Here is a 17,801-nt window from a genome sequence, read left to right as displayed (position 1 = left end):
TGAAGTCTAGATTTTAATTTGATGTAAATGGCAGCACTAGCCCCTTTTGCACGCTGTCAATGTTTCTTAACATATAATGAAACTTCTGAAATAATTCCTTCGCAGTGCCAATATAGAAACATTTATTGGAACTTCTGACATAAAAATCTTTCAATACCAACAAATTATTAGCTCTTTTGCAGTGACATCAACAAAAGAAAACTAACAGGTGGCCCCACCATCAACACCATTAGAGTAGGAAGGAAAAAAGACGACTACAAACTTGTCATGGAATGATAAGACTGGACACAGGACAGCTAAAATGTAATCCATTGTCTTTAAAATCAAGATCATTCCATTTGTCTAAAATACTGAACTTATGCAAAGATGGCAGACAACAACGGAACAACCTGATTCAAAAATCGATCAACTGACATCTACTTGTTATTTACAAACATGTGTGGTGAAACATTTCTCAATTGCAAGATAGATCTTCTCCAAAAGCAGCAACTGGTGCACATATCAAGCAGCAGGAGGCCTGAGCTCATGATCTTGAGAAGTATCACGGGCAGACGGTGGTAAATACTGCCACATTGGAACAAATCCATAGCTGGGAAACATTGGCACCTTGTTTACCTCAGCCTGATATACTGGAGGATGTGTTGGTATGAACCCAGTAGGAGGAACACTTATGATTTTCAACTGCTGCTCCATCCTTTCCTTATCTGCCCTAAGCATCAATTTTTCTTGACGAAGTTCATTCTTCTCAGCCTGTTTTAGAATTAAAAAGGATTGGAGGAGAGACTAACTAGTTTATGTAAAATTAACATAAAGCTGAATTCATATTCCAAGTTTTTTTCTTTACACATGGATTCCGGAGTGAAATTGAGCAGGATATCAAAGTGTCAAAAAAAAAAACACTATTTCAGAGAATTCCATATTAGAACATGTTCCACAATGACCACAAAAAAAATGCAGCACATCAAAATATGTAGCATGGGTATTTTCTTTCTCTAGAGGATCACTACAGTCATGATTGAGTACTCCATATTAAAACCTGAGGCATTGGTTCTCTGTTTCACCATTCTCATGGGGGTGAAAGGTATCACAGATAAAAGTTTGAAGGCATTAAGTAAACAAACTCAGCAAGTCCCACAAGGAGTGTTCGTACTAATCACTGTGGCCTACATTCTGCCTTAATGCTGGAAAGGCAACCATTCATTTTCGCCAGATTTGTAAAGAAAATTAAAGGAAAGAAAAGTGTCCCCAAAAAAGTTGTCTCACAAAATATCAATATCTGGCCGCATCACCATAACTTCATTTGGAGAAAACTGTAAGCAATTCATAGAAAAACTCATAACAATTGTGCATGCAAAGCAAGCCTGATAAGGTCCTTCAGCAAGAATAAGGAATTTTAAACCAATAATAGAATGGTCATTTTAAACCAAAACAGGACAGTCTGGAAACCAGTCTGTTTAATATGCATTGTGTTGCCTGAGGAAATAAGTTAAGAAGGGATACAGAGTTCTGCAATGCTTCATAAATGTCCAGTCTAACCTTCAAATTTTTTATCTCTTCCAAAAGCCTTTCGTTCATTTCTGTGTACTCCTGTGATTCAGTTTTTAGCTGATTTAGAATTCTGATGGCATCACTGAGTATGGCCAATTTATCAGTTTTCACAGGTCTACCAGGTTCCAAAACAGCAGACAGTTCTGAGAATCTGCATGAAGGACGAAATATTATATCAACGAAAATATTGTTGTATGTATACTGCATCTCAGTTTATAATTGTAGTCCCTAGCATGTTTTGAATATTCATAGCACATTAGATTTCCCACTTTGTTGCAATGAAATATAATTAAGTGAAAAAGAAAACGTTAAAGAAGAACTATCTCAGAAGAGCACTGACAGGGATTACTACAATTCTTCACCGAACAAAGATGTAAGTATTTTGTACCCACACATAAAATGACAAAAGTGGAAAGTGATTAAAAGAATCAAAGAGAGACCCACTTGTCATTCAGTTTTTCTCTCCTGATTCTCTCACGGCATGCTTTCGTTCCTATTCCACCACATGGATCACTGCGACCCCTGTTGAACACAACAGACAAAGAAAAAGGAAATAATAAATTTTTGTTTTGTTGTTGAGCTTCAGATACTTAAGCACTAAAAGCTATATTTTCATCTTAATTACTCAAATTCAATGACCTCATGTTGATCTATCCTGGGAAATGGAACTCAAGTATATACATGATTTTACGCCTGAAGTATATATTACATTCTTCAGTTCAGGTAGGCTTCTGAATTTGGAATGCTACTGATAATCATTTTAACATAACAAATATGAATGCTACTGAGTTTAACATATAAAAAATACTGCAAGTATGAAGCAGGGATGTCTGCATGTAGACCCTAGTACCCAAACATTGTAGCATTTTCTGTACAAGCGGCCTGGAATTTATTATCATGATCATTTTTTTATCATGTAAAAGAAATTATTTCCACAATTATTGGTCCAAAGGAAAGTGGATGCTTCTAGCCATATTACTTGAATAGTTCAACTAATTCGATATCCTGCAGAGAGTAGAAAGTACAGAGTGGAAAATAGTGTGTAATTCGAAGTGGTGTCATATTTGCTTTTCTCTTTCTTCTCTACGACATGTCTGAGGTTTAAGACCTATTCAAGGCATTCATTCATACTAAAGGCTGCATGTTGAGATTTTCAATATCTTCAAAATGTTTTTCCCGTTCAGCTTTCAAAGGATAACCTCAGCCTTCTTAACAAATAAAACACCAAAAGATCCCATCCTCAAGAATATTTCAGTAATTACCTCTTTCTTGGACATTCCCTTTCTCCGCTTTCACTGACTTGTGACGTAGTTCCGCTATGTGAGACATCCACTGCCGCACCAATACTACAATAGCATGATCAAACATTTCAACAACATTCTTTTTAAAAGTTTTGGAAGTAATCCACATTTTTTGTCAAATTGCACCATAATTTTTTCTAAGAAAAAGTCAAACGAGATAGAAATAAAAAGTTTCCTGCGTCGTTGTAATTTGTGTTGCAGACTCACAGATCAACCTTTATCAAAATAAATGGACAAAAACAAACTCCTTCAAACTTGGAAAAATGTCGCCTTTTATAGCTGTATATGTTCAAAATTCAAGCTTTTCAGCTACAATACAAGGTGAAAACGGAGCATACCAAAGAGGAAAAAACATACTAAATTCTATTCTATTTTCCTCCTAATTTTGAAATCCAAAACAGATTAAGTAGTTGAAATCCCACCTCCTGTATAAAACAACCGCGACCAAACATGAGTAACTAGAAAAAGAACTAATTAAATCAAATAACATCATTTCCGTCACTCACTTTTGTGACGGCGGCTGAGGGTTCCAGTAAAGCTCCGCCACAGGCGCAACGTCGTCCAGTAGGCCGCTGTAATCAATTAAATCCGACCAGCAGCAGCTCTCGTCGAACGAATCCATGTGATGGTTATCCATCCTCCAATCGAACTTCAAAACCAAACAAGGAAGCAAGAAAAAGAATGAGAACGAAAACTGGTAGACTTATTTCAGATTCAAATGACGATGGACAAGACAGCGATTTGAAGGTGAAAATTACGGGGAGGGTCAGTGAGAATTGGAAACGTAGAGGAGAGAGGGTCAATTATTGGCTATCAAAAACCGCAAGTTGCAACATCACTCGCCGCATATAATATTTGTTGAAAAGATGTTAGAGAGATTGGATGCCTCCTCACTCACTCACTCACTCACTCGCTCCCCTCCTCCCTTTTGATGTGATGAGATGTTTTCGCCTCTTTGTTTATTCGCGTGTTCTACTCATTCTTGTCCTATTGAAAAATTCCCATACATGGTAATGAGTTATTAAATAACAAATTTCAAGATAATTATGCATCATAATCGGGTCGAGTACGAGATCGAGGCCATTCTAAAAATAATTAAAATTAAAATTTGAGATTGAAAAAGAACGTTAAAAGAGCATAAACCCTCCTATTCTAAAATTAATTTGAGGTCAGAATAAAATATTAAATATTAATGTGAAAATAATAAATGACATATCAATAAATAAAATAATTGGGTGTACTAATAAAACTAAATATTTCAACAATCAAGTTAAAAATTGTATAGACGTAAATCAGTTGTTCAGAGAGTAATTAATTTTGTATATCATGACTATCTATGTGTAATAAGAGAATAACCCAAGTATTTTTCTGTGGAATTATATATATATCAGTATGGTATAAGGAAAAAATTATCTTTTCATGAAACACGTCAATAATATATAAATATATATACTATATACTTCAATCAACAATAGAAAATAAGTTTGATAAGAAAATTAATTTAACTTTTTGCCCCCCAGAACTGGTCAACTTTACAATAGAAACTATCAGTACAAATCTTTTCACCATTTTCATGATTAAATTTATGCTGCACTCCGTATTTTATACAGTCAAATATCTCTTATTTTAAATAAATAAGATATATATATATATATATTATCTAATTACTCGATATATTCCACCAAGGAAGAATGTATCAGCTACAAGAACTCATTTTCACATATTTGGTTTTCTATTTGTTAGATGCCCAGAAAGTCAATTCAGCATTTAAAACAGTTAAAAGTAGTGAACGTCAGTTGTCAGACAAACTTGAGAAGGAATCTTTGATGGTCGTCTATCTGTTTTCAGGACACTAACCTTTCCAAGAACCAAGGGACGTGTTAAGGAAAGAAAGGAGAAATCTACAAGCAATGGAAATCTTGCATCATGCTCAAAATGTTACTTGTACAAACATGGCCTTCACCCCGCCCACAGGTTAATCTTCAACTGGACACTTTGATAATTACTGACAAGAAATCCATGTTATTCTTGTACATCAATTGCTGAACAATTGTTAAGGCACTGATACTTGGTGAGTTTACATAGTCAAAGAACTCGGGCTTCATTCTTTAACTTGTCGATCAGTTCGTCTACTGAAGAGAGTATCACACCTGCTTTTCTCTTTGGGGGATCTGTTACTTGAACAACCTCCAAGTCAGATCTGATTTCGATGTTCAAATCCTGGGGAGTGAGTTTCTTTATCACCTTCGATTTTGCTTTCATGATGTTTGGAAGACTCGCATATCGGGGCTGGTTCAGTCTCAAATCGGTGCTGCAAAGACGACGGAATGAACCAGGAGTTGTCAGCATAAGACATGAACATACTATGGTAGAAACGGGATGGAACCCAACAACTTCCTCAACTACATGTTTAGACACTATATTTTAAGACCAACTGTCGAGCAAAGAACCGGTTGACAATGGTTTGTCTCCAGCAGCTATTTTATAGCATATATCAGAACACACATGCATTCCTAAGCCTGTAAGTAATGGATATACCGTCAACATGTGTGAGTAAGTAATGAGTCTAAACCATAGGCATGCTTGATAATGTTGTGATCACCTAATTATTTTAGTTATTCGTCAACATCTTTATTACCTATAGCACCTACTTCAAGAATATTAGAAAATCAAGAAACCAAAGTAATTCTTTCCACTTTAAGTTTTGGCTCTTCCCATTAAATCAATTGCAGTGGAAGCCATATAAGCAATGCTATCTAAATCTTGAACTTCCTGCTCCAGTAAACCAATTTGAGCATTCATGACATATAAGGATGTCTTCTTGCCGTCCATCTTAATAAGATTCTTGTTGGGTAATGTAGTTTTCACTGGAACACAGTGATTCCATGAATATCAATCTTTGATTTTAAATTCAGCAGGTTTTCAAGTATCTGGAATGCCAAGAGTTGTGGATAACTGAGGACTGTGAAGTTGCCAACTTACGACATGTTCCAGAGTCCAACAAGGACTCCTTGCCTTAGCAAAGCAACTGCGCTTTTCTCGACACATGTTGGTAAAGCATTAACAACTAGTTTCAGAGCCTAAAGAGGGCCTAGAACAGTGGATTCTAATTAAACTCGAAACAACGAGCCCCTTCCCCGTAAAATTGAAAAAGCGAGAAATCATGAAAGTTAGACCAATCTATGGTCATGGATCATATGTCAGGTGAGAAGAAAACCATATAAAAGAAAAGAAGAATCAGAGGCTTTACGTGATTACGGCAGGCAAGTCCAAACACAATGTCTCGAGGCCACCGTCAACCTCTCTGTCCACTGTTGCTACTTTATTTTCTTCGTCAAGTACAACCTAACAGAAGCACTTATCAGAACATTCAGAAGTAAGACAATCACAGAAATATATAAAGGTCTGTGGTATTAACTCAACAGAAAGAGGGAGATACTTTCAGGAAAATTATAAAGGAGTATTCTTCAGCACATGTGATAAACACCATAAACATATGCTAGAAGTCTGATAAATGCTTCAATCAACTCTTAGAATTTAAAATTATGACATTATTGCTAAGGTAATATGTAAGATATGAATGAGCTGGAAACAATCAGACAAATAACATCTCGAGATTTCAGGAGAAAAGGAATAGTGCTACAAGACGACAATGAAAATAAAGGACAAAACAACATGCAGCATCACATCTTGTAGTTCTCTTCACTAATGAAAAAAGGGGTTGAAAAATCACAAATACCAAATTTGAATTGGTCATGTCAAATATTAAAAATGTCGCAACTACAGCTTAGCATCATTCGATCATTTTCAAGATGATCTGCCTCATTACAAACTTGTGAGGTACGAAGCTAACCTTGGAGGCAAAGGTTCCTTGCGGCCATTTAAGAAGCCCTGCAATCATTTGGCCTGTCTGGTTGCAGTCATCATCAATAGCCTGCCCAAATCCGAACATCAAATGGCATTCTGAGGCAGAAATCTTTGAGAAGCGAGGAACACTTCATAAGTACAACATATATTTGCTATCCATTTGAGTTCTCCATCATAAATATATCCAAACTACTAGACTGAAATCAAAGATATTCTCAAAGGAAAGGGTACCATGAAAATCATGCATTATCTCAAAATTCTGCGGTCTTCCGTGAAAACGAGTGTTATGGCATTGTGCAAGACATATACTAATGTATAACAAACATTCAAGCTTCAAGTCATGAATTTGGGTCAGTAGTCCATTGATTTATGCAAAATTCACCCAACAAATCAGGTAACTTCGTTTCTCTTATATATCAGACCTTCAACTGTCTCATAATCAGCCAAAATGATCAAAGTTACATTCTTTCGCAACTTTATAACATCAAATCACCTCATTAAATTCTCCTACCTTTAATTGCTAGTACAAATTTTAGCTTTCTCATCATCTCCAAAGGAACATGAAGCTAGAAAAAGAACACCATGAAGCCTCAAGTCATAGAACTACTAATCATCAATCCCAAATCTCACTGACCACAAAAGTTCCAATCTTCAATATCTTCCATAAACACAAGATAAAAACAAGAGTCATCGGAATTCAACTGAGCCCAGTTCATTAAGTCAAATAAGAATCAAACCCCAAGTGATATATCATATTTCCCACAAGACACCACATATCAATTAGAAAAGGATATATTATTCACATATAATCTATATACAAAAAGACCATCAAAAGAAAAACTTTACCTGTTTCCCAAGAAGAAGAAGGCCGGGCTTCTCAGCATCAACAAGAGCTTTAAGAATCTTGGCAATGGAAAGAGGGTAAAGGGTGCCCGGGAACTCCACGTGAATTGCCCGATCAGCACCCATAGCGAGCCCAGTTCGGAGAGTATCAACACATTGAGCAGGGCCCACACTGACAGCCACCACCTCAGAGGCCCGGCCCGACTCCTTAATCCGGAGTGCCTCTTCTAATGCTATCTCGCAAAAGGGGTTCATCGACATCTTTACATTCGAGGTCTCCACACCACTCTGAAGCAAATCAAAACCATTTTAAACTGGCATTCTTTCTTCTGAAAATAAAATCCCTTTTCTTGCGTTTCAGGCCTTGTTACCTACCTTGTCGGGCTTGACCCGGATTTTGACGGCGTAATCGATGACCCGTTTGATAGCTACCATGATCCTCATGCTTGCTGTCTCTCTGAAAGATGATTACAATAAAACTTCTATAAATTAATACCCTATAAATTTATAGAGGTTTTACTTTATATGGTTTCAGGTCAAAATGACAATTAAACAGTGATTTGTTATGACGAGAACCCGTTTGAGTGTCTGGTTAAAAAATGTTTGCAAGAATCAAGTGGAGTAGGAAGCTTACGTGCATAAACGAGAAGCCTTGTTTGGGGGTCGGATTAGGACGCACCATAAATCGGTCCAGCCCAAATGTCCCATGTAGTCATAATTCCAGTTTATTGATTATCGGTATGGGCCATATCTTCAAATCATGGGTTCAAGGCTGTTTGACAACTCTAGCAATGTTTGTATATGCGAAATTTCATTTATCAAATTAGTTGTCGCCGCGGGTGGTCTCCAAGAGTGTATAGAAAAAAAAAGAAAAATATATATATATATATGGAGAAATTCTTGCTCGAACTCGGTTCAGTCAAATTTGAATCAATCACATGATAAGTATAATACACTTGTCATATAATTAGTGTATAATTTAAAAAAAGTGTTGTGATTCGATTGGTTCAACCGAACCAGATCCAAATAAAAAAAATTCTATATATCTGTAAGAAAAATAATCATAGTGTGAACGAATAAGAAAGAAAGAAGTTCGTGAAAGAAAAAATTTGGAGTGAGATGAGATATAAAAATAAATATAATTATAAATTTATTAAAAATATGAAAATTTGTAAGGCAAGAAATATGGAGCAGTGATTTCAGAGGGGAAAAATTATAGGTGAAATTACTTAAAAAATATGAAAAAAAAAAAGAAAACTTAGAGATTTGAAGTGGATATGGAAGTGTTAAAAAAATAAGTGGCACCGCGGTTCATAATTTTTGGGAAAAAAAAATTACATTTCACTGCTGTCACTGATCCCGGTGAAATGTAAAATAATTTTTTTTTTTATGAAAATTGTGGCACCGCGTTTTTAAACTGCAGTGCCACTTATTTTTTTAACACTTCCATATTTATTTTAAATCTCTAATTTTTCTTTTTTTCATATTTTTTAAATAATTTCACCAAAATTATAATCGTGTAATTATGTATAGAACTCTATAACTTGAGAAATTATATTTGACATTCCTAAGTAGGCTTGGCAACGAGTCGAACTCGAGCTCGACACTGCATTCTTGAGCTTCGAGCTCGATTTCTCGAGCTCGAGCTCGAACTGAACAGGTACAGGAACAGAACTCATTCCATTTATTTGACACAAAGCTCGAAAAATCTATGAATTAACAAGCACTAATTGAAGAACAGAGACATATAATATATTTCCACTGTAGTACTTGCCAAAACAATTGAAAACAATATCCACCAACAGGCACAAATATGTCATCTGATGCAACTACGATGCGAGCAATTGATCAACAGAAGGATTACCTGGAAGCCGCACTCGTCGTTGTCCTCGTTGCCGACTTGCCTTTCTTGTTGCCGTGAATTTGGGGGCTAGGGTTCTAAGAGATGGGTTTGGGGAAGAAATAAGAGAGGGGAAAGAATGGAGATACAAAGAGAGAGAGAGAGAGAGAGAGAGAGAGAAAGAAAAAGAAAGAAGAAACGAGGAAAAGAAAGAGAAAGAGTTTTTGACTTTTGGTATTATTATTATTATTATTATTATTATTATTATTATATTATTATTATTATTATTATTATTATTATATTATTATTATTATTATCATTATTATTATTATTATTATTATTATTATTAAATCATGAGATCGAATCATAAAATTTTTATATATATATAATTGAAATTAATATATGTTCACAATCTACAAAATTTATGTATTTATAAATATTAGTATAACATTGATATAACTATCATCTTATATTGTTAAACAACATGGGTTAACCCCGGCCATCAAAATTCAAATTAGACCGTTTGATGTGATAAAACTTACAAATCTATATTTGGTAAAGTTTTAGACTTATTGGATATACGGATGTCAACATATCCTACTCGAAACATAAAAGGTAATCATTCAAGACGGTGTATCGTTGAATCAGACCATGTGATTTTAAATCATACCCTCTAATATGATCTAATGGAGACAGTCTTGTATATATTTAAATTTCGTATGAATCAGGTCCCCGAATTTTAAGATATCGTAATTATTGATTAAACTTTTTAATCTCATTATATATATAATAAAATAATAATTAGAATTGTTCACCATCATCACCATCATCATCATCATCATCATCATCATCATCATTATTATTATTATTATTATTATTATTATTATTATTATGATTTTTAGATTAATTCATAGAAAAATTACTAAATTTTGACATAAATTTATAAATAATAAAAAATTATAAGTGAATTACTTGTCAATTTAAAAAATATTAACGTAATACAAATATATATTAAAATATAACATAAAGTTATATATATCATATTAAATAATAATTTTAATTATAAAAATATTATAATTTACTAAGTTGTTGATTAAATTTATTTTTGTATAAAGATTAAATGTATAAATAAAAGTACCATAATTTATTATTATCCAAAATAAAATGTATGATAGTGATTAATAATTATAATATATAGTCAATTTTGATTATAAAACTGATGAAATATTAAATATAAAATTAAATATATAAAAAATTCAAAAATAAAAATATATATATAAAAAGAAAAAATCACCAGCTCGCGAGCTGGACAGCTAACACTGAGCTCGAGCTCGAATTTTTTTAATCGAGCTGGCTCAACTCGAGCCGGTTAAAGTTTGCTTTCATCTATCAAATAAGTCCTTCTATTAGTTAAAATTCATTAAATTTGCTAATATTAACAAAAGAATTGATGAAAATTGATATTTACCCTCCATTGACTGATTACTGACGTATTGTAGGTCAAACAAATTTTTTTCGGACTAAACTACCTTTATAACGATTAATTATACCTCCTCACATGCATTAATGGGTGAATACATATGAGGATAATTTGGTCGTAAAAAAATTTATTTAACTTGCAATAAGTCGGTAATAAGTCAATCAGAGGTTAATATAGATTTTTTTTTTAATTTTTCATTAATATCAACAAATTCGGTAAATTTTGACTAATAGAGGGACTTATTTGTTAGACGAAAGCAAACATCAGAGGTGTTAGATGTAATTTTTCAAACTATAGGAGGTTTATATGTAAGTACACTAAACCTCGGAGGAGGGAAGTGTAATTATCCCTATATAAAATAATATTTTTATTGTCTAGAAATCATGTCCAGATACAAAGAGGCATGTGTAATGCACCATTAGCTAAAAGGGTAGTTTGCTCCATTTTCAAAAATATAAGAAAATATTTTGCTGATTTTTTCTTTTTTACAAGGAGTTTTTGCACATTTTTCTTATCGCTGGAAAAAAATATCATCTTTTTTCCTATATAAATATATTACGTATCAACAATGAGTGACTCATAATGGTTCATCCAATTGAAACTATAATTTAATTTTTAATATATTGATGGAGCTGCAGTGATCAAAACGAGCTTTAACAAAATTAACATTTTGTTATTGTTGTTAATACGTAATTAATTTATTCCACTTTTTATTGAGACAAATGAAGGCCAAAATCAGATGTAGCGCACAAGGGCAACGTTGTAGATTTGGCCTTTTGCTTGATCAAGTAAAAGGAAGAACTACCAAAAATGAGTCAAACAGACGCATATGTTGAATAGGTAGGAGGTCAAAGTCTTTTCTCAATTATTGATGAAGACTTTTGGAAGCCTTAGCCCTTTCCTAGATAGGGCCGTGTGGTGAAGATAGAACTGGGTTTGGGGCATCCCTTGTAGGAACTTGTGTCAGAAAAACACAAAAGAAAGGAGTTTAAGGAAGTCAATGCAATAAGCTGAGCATTGAGGGTGTGGAGAAATTGACCCAAACATGAAAAGGGTGTAAAGCAATTATATAGATTACTTGGATTATTGGAGTTTGGTAGATGATCATAATGGGTTCATCATCAGTAGTTTAGGGAAGAATCATTCTCCAGGCTGGAAAACCTTGACAAAACTTCTTTCATTATTAGCACTTTCCTCAAGTTTGGTGGTTTGTCATTGTGCTAATTGGAATATAGGGTAAGAGGGAACCCCCTTTATATATCTCAAACCTACGAGTCTCAAGAGAATGAGACCTTACCACTCCTCCAGTTGTATTTTGTGGGTTTTTAGAATCTATCAATTTTGATAAATTTACACTGTACACTACATAGAGTTTGTTATAGGTCCCACTTGATGACTGACAAATCCAAATATTTCGTTGGACAAATCCCCACTGTATATTAAGTAGAACTTGATGTATATACGGCTTTATAAATGATGAAAAGTGTGGATCATAATATCCCATTTGAAAATCCCCATTATATATGAGGTGGAGTTATATACAAACTATACTAGATAATGATAAAAAAATACTATTGAAAATTCAAATATTTCGCTCGATAAATTGTTGCCATATATTATATGAAGCTCGTTGTAAATCCCACATGATGAATGATAAAAACTCCCTTACATAAGCAAGTCCATGTATTTCAACCCTTTTAAGATTCTTGGTAATGGCTCTCCCTGTATTATTAGCAGGAAAAAAGATAGAAATACTCTAAAGGAGAACATTAAAGTTGTTATAAGTTGATTCAATTGAGAATTCAACTTAAAAAAACAAAAAAAGAAAGGGGAAAAGGAAAAGGAAAGTTGCAAAAGCAATGATGGTTGCAATAATAGCTTCAAGTCAAAATTAGATATAGAGTGGTCCATCAAGCCTTCCAATTTGTCATGTAATGAATGATCCAAAATCCCAATACAACTAAATGCCACCAAACTGCAAATTCACTACTAGTATATGACAACCATTCTGTACCCTCCTCTAAACAAATCTAACACCTATACTTCTCTACCTACTAAATTAAACATCATTAAAAAAAGAAAAAATATATGAGCTCAAGGTTCTAACTCAACTGGTTGAACTGCACTTCTTGAACCCTTTCCTTGCCCAAAAGAAAAGAATGATCTTTTAACTCTGTTGTTGTTGCTGCTGCTGCTGCTGCAATCTTCATTTGGGCTAATCACTTCACTGTTTATCTCTCTGTGCCTTTGCATTATTTCTTGAACAGCTAAGTAAAGCTGAGAATCAGCAGCTGAGTCCATGGAAAAAGACCTCCTTATGGGCTGAACTACAAACTGCTCATCTTTCTGCCTACTGTCAATACATTCATCTCCCATGCTTGAAACATGGCTCAATTTTTTCGCTTTCTTTCGTGAAATTTTCGACCCTAACTTCCTCGGTGAAGGACTGATTGGTAAAAGCTCGTCTGTATTCAAATTTTCCGGGATTCTTGATAAGGGTGGATACACACTCTGCCGCTGATCTGATCCTATTTCAATAACCACATAGTCTTCATCCCTGCCTGTGAAGTTATCACTGTTGGGATTTGGATCTTGAGGAGAATGGCCTGGAGCAAGAATTTGATCCAGACAGAACCTTACATCAGGCCTGGAGGCTGAAACGCTTGTCCTGCAAAGAGGGCAATTGGCATTGTTCTGAAGCCAAACATCAATGCAATCTATGTGAAACACATGGCCGCAGTTGGGGATAACTCTGAGCTTCTCTTCTTCTAGGAATTCATTCAAACAGACGGCGCATTCGCACGGTTTTACATCGGCAGCCTCGTCGTTTGCATTGCCTTTCTTGAACTTGAACACTGGTATTGATCTAATGGCAGCCTCGTTGAGCCCCCGGCTTTCTGCCACCGGAGAGTGAACCATCAAAGGGTCCTCCGCCGGCCGCCGCCTGGAGAACGAAAACCGCCGCAAGAGATCGATTCTGTGCCAGTTCAAGCAGCACTTGATCACAAATATGTAGTAGCTAACCAGCAAGAACGCCGTCGCTAGTATGCCAATAAGGGCGACCGCTATAATCGGGAAACCCGTGTGTGAAGAATGCAAGGAAACTGAGCTCGGCGGGCTCGTCATCGGAGACAAAGCTTCTGATACATGGGAGTAGAATTTCCGGGTCACCAGATCCATTAAGAATTATGCAAGTTGACAACAATGCACGGTTTTTCTCTGAGATCTTCGATCAAGAAACACGAACATGATAATTACTTCTTAAATCAAAAAACGAGGTCGTCCCATTCCAAGATTTCAAGAATTACGACAGCCCAGATGGAGATTGAAGAGGATTACAGTGGAGAAAAGATTTGGAGAGTACAGAGAAATCCAGAGAGAGAGAGAGAGAGAGAGAAGCTTGGAGAAGAGGGAGGGACCGAAGTGAGAAAAACTTAGGCTGGGATTAAATGCTTGTACTATTGGAGAAGACAGCGGAGAGATTGGATGTGAATGTAATATTAATATAATGCTTTGTGGACCTTTTTTATGGTGAGAAAACAGATTAAAACAACTAAAAAAAAAGAAAAGAAAAGAAAAACAGAGTAAAACCTAAAGCAAGTTTGTGTGTCAGCAGTTGGTGAATGTCACGGCGTCCAATGAGGAAATATATATATATATATTTGGTTGGCAAGAACTTGAAATAATACTATTCATCGAAAGCTATTTCTTTTGCATCAGAATAAATATATTTTTTTATTATAATGACAAATTAAAAATTATGAAGAATATTAATTGATTATAATTTTGTGCAGTTATTAATAATTTTTTTATAAATAAGGGCCAAAGTATTAAACACAACTAAAAATTAAGGTGAGCGTTTTAGCCATAAACTATACTATGACGAATATTGAACAATCATGGCAAAAAACTTATATTTTCATATTAATTTTATATGATCGAGATGGATAGTATTGATTTTTTATAATAATTTTTAAGTGGGAGTGATTTATAATGTAGGGAGCAATTCATATTTTTTAATGACGATTGTGTTACTAAAATAACTTTTCATGTTTTAGTAGAAAAATAATTCTTTTTATCACGAGTTCGTTTCTTCTATTATGAACTAATATTATGATAATACAGATATATATGTCATAAGTACAAAATACGCACTTAAAAATAAATAAATAAACATGACCCGTATACATGAAAATGTAATAAGAGATACAATACTAATATTTATAACAAATTTAAATTATTTTTAATACAATCAATAGAAATATTTTAGTTACATGGATCTTAGGTTATATGGGTAACCACACACACAAATATATTGTACAAGTTTATATGTTATTTTTTTTTTAATTTCAAGCAATTTATTAAATAATAATTTGACCATCCATGTTTATTATTTATTACAAGAGGAGATAGTAATAGCATAGAGTGGACAAAGAAGTCCACAGTTGTCCACCGTCCACAGTATGGCTGATGTCAACACATATGGGCACATATGAATGTGACTTGTGTTGGTTGCAATGTCATCATAGAGTGGTCCTATATATGAAATAGGTATTAATTAATTTGTAGATCATAGTCTTCATCCACCCTAATTTTAAATATTTGCAACTCCTATTTTTACATAAATAGTATCAGAAGTTAAAGTTTAAAGATAATTGATCTAATCTATTACTATTAGTAGAAAATATTATTTATATGTTTGAATTTGTTACCCCTAACCTAGAGTTGGGGTGGGGGGGGGGGGGGTTTGGGTTTAGTAGTAGGATATAGATGTAAGTTCACACTAATTAATTGAATTAAAATTGGGTTGAATAATGTAGACAAAAATCTAGCATTCATATTGAATATTTGGTACGTCAGTAATTTGTCGCGAAATCAATACTAGTTTTAGAGATGACAATTGTTTCGAATTAGATTTAGATTTGGACTTTAAATCGGACCCCGGCTCCTATTTGGAGTAGGTTTCCAAGTTACGACTGAGTTTTAGGGTGAATTTTGATTTTTTATGTTTTTAATTTGAATTTGATCCAAACTAAATTATTTTAATATTTTTTTATGTAATTTAATTGTATGTATGATTTATGGTACATATTTACACATATACAAAAGATATATTTTATTTTATTTACACTTATATATAATATAGAAAAAGTAAGTACTTTTATCTATAAAATAATGACATAAATAGAATATATTTTGGAAATTTGAATATTTTAAAGTCCAATGTATGAACATATAAATTTATTAAACAAGTATTTATGTTTTATCGTCTTGTATTATAAAATTACGATAGCATTATTTTTGAAAATTATATATATATTTTTAATATTTTAAAATTTTTAAATCAGATCTAAAGATGTAGCTAAAGCTAACACAAGTAAAAAAAAGCATGCAGATGGGTTGTGTCGTCTATTTCGACTTCGTTACAAAACTTTAAAGTCGTTGAGAAAATTGAACTCCCTTCACGATGAGCATGTAAGCGTGCAAGAAAATGGCTTAAAAACGCCAGAAATAAATCAAAAACGTTATTATAGTACCATCATTATAACGAGACCTCACTTTCGCAACAAGGACACATAACTATTTTACCTTACTGAATTCTTTTAAAAAATTAAAAAGATATTTGAGAAAAGGTAAAAAAATAAGAAAATTTGTATTTTACAATCTAAAAAGACATTTTGGTTAGTACAGTACAAAAATTGGAAGAAAACCCAACGGATGCTGGCAGAATTGGGCTCTTTGTTAAACAGACGTTAAAATCAGTGGGATATTTGTAATTTTTCAAACAATAAAAAAGTAATTATAATTATGCTCAGTCTCAAGAGAGGTGGTTGTAATGTACCTTTATCTTGTCAAAAGAATAATATAATAAATTTAACTTTCGTCTGATGTGTGATATTTAATTTTTTATTCAGTTGTGATATATCATATACCTGAACAACCAACACAAATGCTATTTCTAGAAACGTGATAGTATACGAAACAACAAATATTTGAATTATAGAAAATATGAGTACGTGCAATATTTTAAATAAACACGCTCATTGTAAAATACATATATACAGAATATGTGGATGCGTGAACAATGGTTATATAGCACATAATTATCCAATAATTATTGGATAAATTTAGGATATGATATACCTATAAAGGGAGTAGAAAATTAGGTAGGGGGACAATTTTTGTTTAGACAATAAAGCCATGAGTGATTGCTTCCAAAATGATTTATCTTTTGATGGACTAATTCCACCTTAATCATTGGCGATGAAGGAAAATTTTTCATTGCACATGTAACCCATTATTCATTTTTTCTAGTTTATGGGACCACGGCAGACAAATATTACATTCTTATTTTAAGAAATGATACGTACGGAGTGTTTGTGAAAATTTTTGTTTTTTAAAAAATAACTTTCATAAAGATAATTAAAAGTTGTATCAAAATCAAAAATAGGTAATATTTGTAAAAAGAGTAAAAAGCAGTTAAATTGGATAGTGTTTGGAGAAAAATTACCTCTAAAATAAACTTAATTAATTAAAGATTTTTTTTGTCCTTATATGTTATAAAGTATTTTTTATTATATTTGCATTTGTTATTTCTAAATAGTAATAACTTTTTTTTTAGGCTGAACCTAAAAAGTGTTTTCCTGAGGAAAGTACTTTTCTGAAGCTCGTACAAACACTCCTGTAATATATTTGATAAGCACTTTAATTGAAGAATGTAGGAGTTTGAATGTTATTCGGCTCGATTCAGTCTCGACTTGATTCGAATTAGGTATGTAAGAATTCATGATAATCATTTAATCATCTTTGGATCAATAAGTTATATAAAATTGTATAGCTCCAAGTACTTCTAAAATACTATCGCTCCATGGCTCAAGTAAAATTTTTGTAAGTGTTCTTATGACATTTACTTTATGTCTCT

At 33.3% G+C, this 17,801-nt stretch overlaps 3 protein-coding genes across 5 annotated transcripts; all 3 read right to left on the bottom strand.

The window, feature by feature from the left end:
• Positions 1-98: 98 nt before the first annotated feature.
• Positions 99-3,824, bottom strand: LOC105171706 (transcription factor bHLH104). Of its 2 annotated transcripts, XM_011092908.3 has the most exons (6): positions 3,608-3,824; positions 3,356-3,498; positions 2,811-2,894; positions 1,993-2,070; positions 1,537-1,699; positions 99-750 (listed from the first exon to the last, which is right to left on the bottom strand). In XM_011092908.3, exons 2-6 carry the CDS (start codon positions 3,484-3,486, stop codon positions 502-504), a joined length of 705 nt encoding a protein of 234 aa, XP_011091210.1. In that variant the 5' UTR covers positions 3,487-3,498; positions 3,608-3,824; the 3' UTR covers positions 99-501. The 2 variants fall into 2 exon arrangements, with proteins under 2 accessions (XP_011091210.1, XP_011091209.1); XM_011092907.3 differs by having other exon boundaries at positions 3,356-3,824.
• A 927-nt stretch (positions 3,825-4,751) lies between these two features.
• On the bottom strand, positions 4,752-9,586 carry ETFBETA (electron transfer flavoprotein beta). Of its 2 annotated transcripts, XM_011092909.3 has the most exons (7): positions 9,424-9,586; positions 8,194-8,344; positions 7,935-8,016; positions 7,563-7,847; positions 6,703-6,783; positions 6,100-6,194; positions 4,752-5,160 (listed from the first exon to the last, which is right to left on the bottom strand). In XM_011092909.3, exons 2-7 carry the CDS (start codon positions 8,265-8,267, stop codon positions 4,935-4,937), a joined length of 843 nt encoding a protein of 280 aa, XP_011091211.1. In that variant the 5' UTR covers positions 8,268-8,344; positions 9,424-9,586; the 3' UTR covers positions 4,752-4,934. The 2 variants fall into 2 exon arrangements, with proteins under 2 accessions (XP_011091211.1, XP_011091212.2); XM_011092910.3 differs by lacking the exon at positions 8,194-8,344.
• Positions 9,587-12,782: 3,196 nt separating this feature from the next.
• Positions 12,783-14,483, bottom strand: LOC105171708 (RING-H2 finger protein ATL16). The gene has a single exon (XM_011092911.3). It carries the CDS (start codon positions 14,057-14,059, stop codon positions 12,974-12,976), a length of 1,086 nt encoding a protein of 361 aa, XP_011091213.1. The 5' UTR covers positions 14,060-14,483; the 3' UTR covers positions 12,783-12,973.
• Positions 14,484-17,801: the final 3,318 nt, after the last annotated feature.

The sequence above is a fragment of the Sesamum indicum genome, linkage group LG10 (genome assembly GCF_026168435.1).
Source record: "Sesamum indicum cultivar Baizhima isolate 11 linkage group LG10, ASM2616843v1, whole genome shotgun sequence".
In the NCBI taxonomy this organism is placed as follows: Eukaryota; Viridiplantae; Streptophyta; class Magnoliopsida; order Lamiales; family Pedaliaceae; genus Sesamum; species Sesamum indicum.
This window is presented reverse-complemented; position numbering and strand designations above follow the sequence as displayed.

Excerpts from the sequence above, each read along its gene's own strand:
- LOC105171706 (XM_011092907.3), bottom strand. The coding sequence starts at position 3,486 with ATGGATAACCATCACATGGATTCGTTCGACGAGAGCTGCTGCTGGTCG. Across the intron at positions 2,895-3,355 it reads CCTCAGCCGCCGTCACAAAA|TATTGGTGCGGCAGTGGATG; the intron begins GTGAGTGACGGA and ends ATGCTATTGTAG. Across the intron at positions 1,700-1,992 it reads AGAGAAAAACTGAATGACAA|ATTCTCAGAACTGTCTGCTG; the intron begins GTGGGTCTCTCT and ends TCCTTCATGCAG.
- ETFBETA (XM_011092909.3), bottom strand. The coding sequence starts at position 8,267 with ATGGGACATTTGGGCTGGACCGATTTATGGTGCGTCCTAATCCGACCC. Across the intron at positions 8,017-8,193 it reads AAGGCTTCTCGTTTATGCAC|AGAGACAGCAAGCATGAGGA; the intron begins GTAAGCTTCCTA and ends ATCATCTTTCAG. Across the intron at positions 6,784-7,562 it reads TTCTTCTTCTTGGGAAACAG|GCTATTGATGATGACTGCAA; the intron begins GTAAAGTTTTTC and ends GGATTTGGGCAG.
- LOC105171708 (XM_011092911.3), bottom strand. The coding sequence starts at position 14,059 with ATGGATCTGGTGACCCGGAAATTCTACTCCCATGTATCAGAAGCTTTG.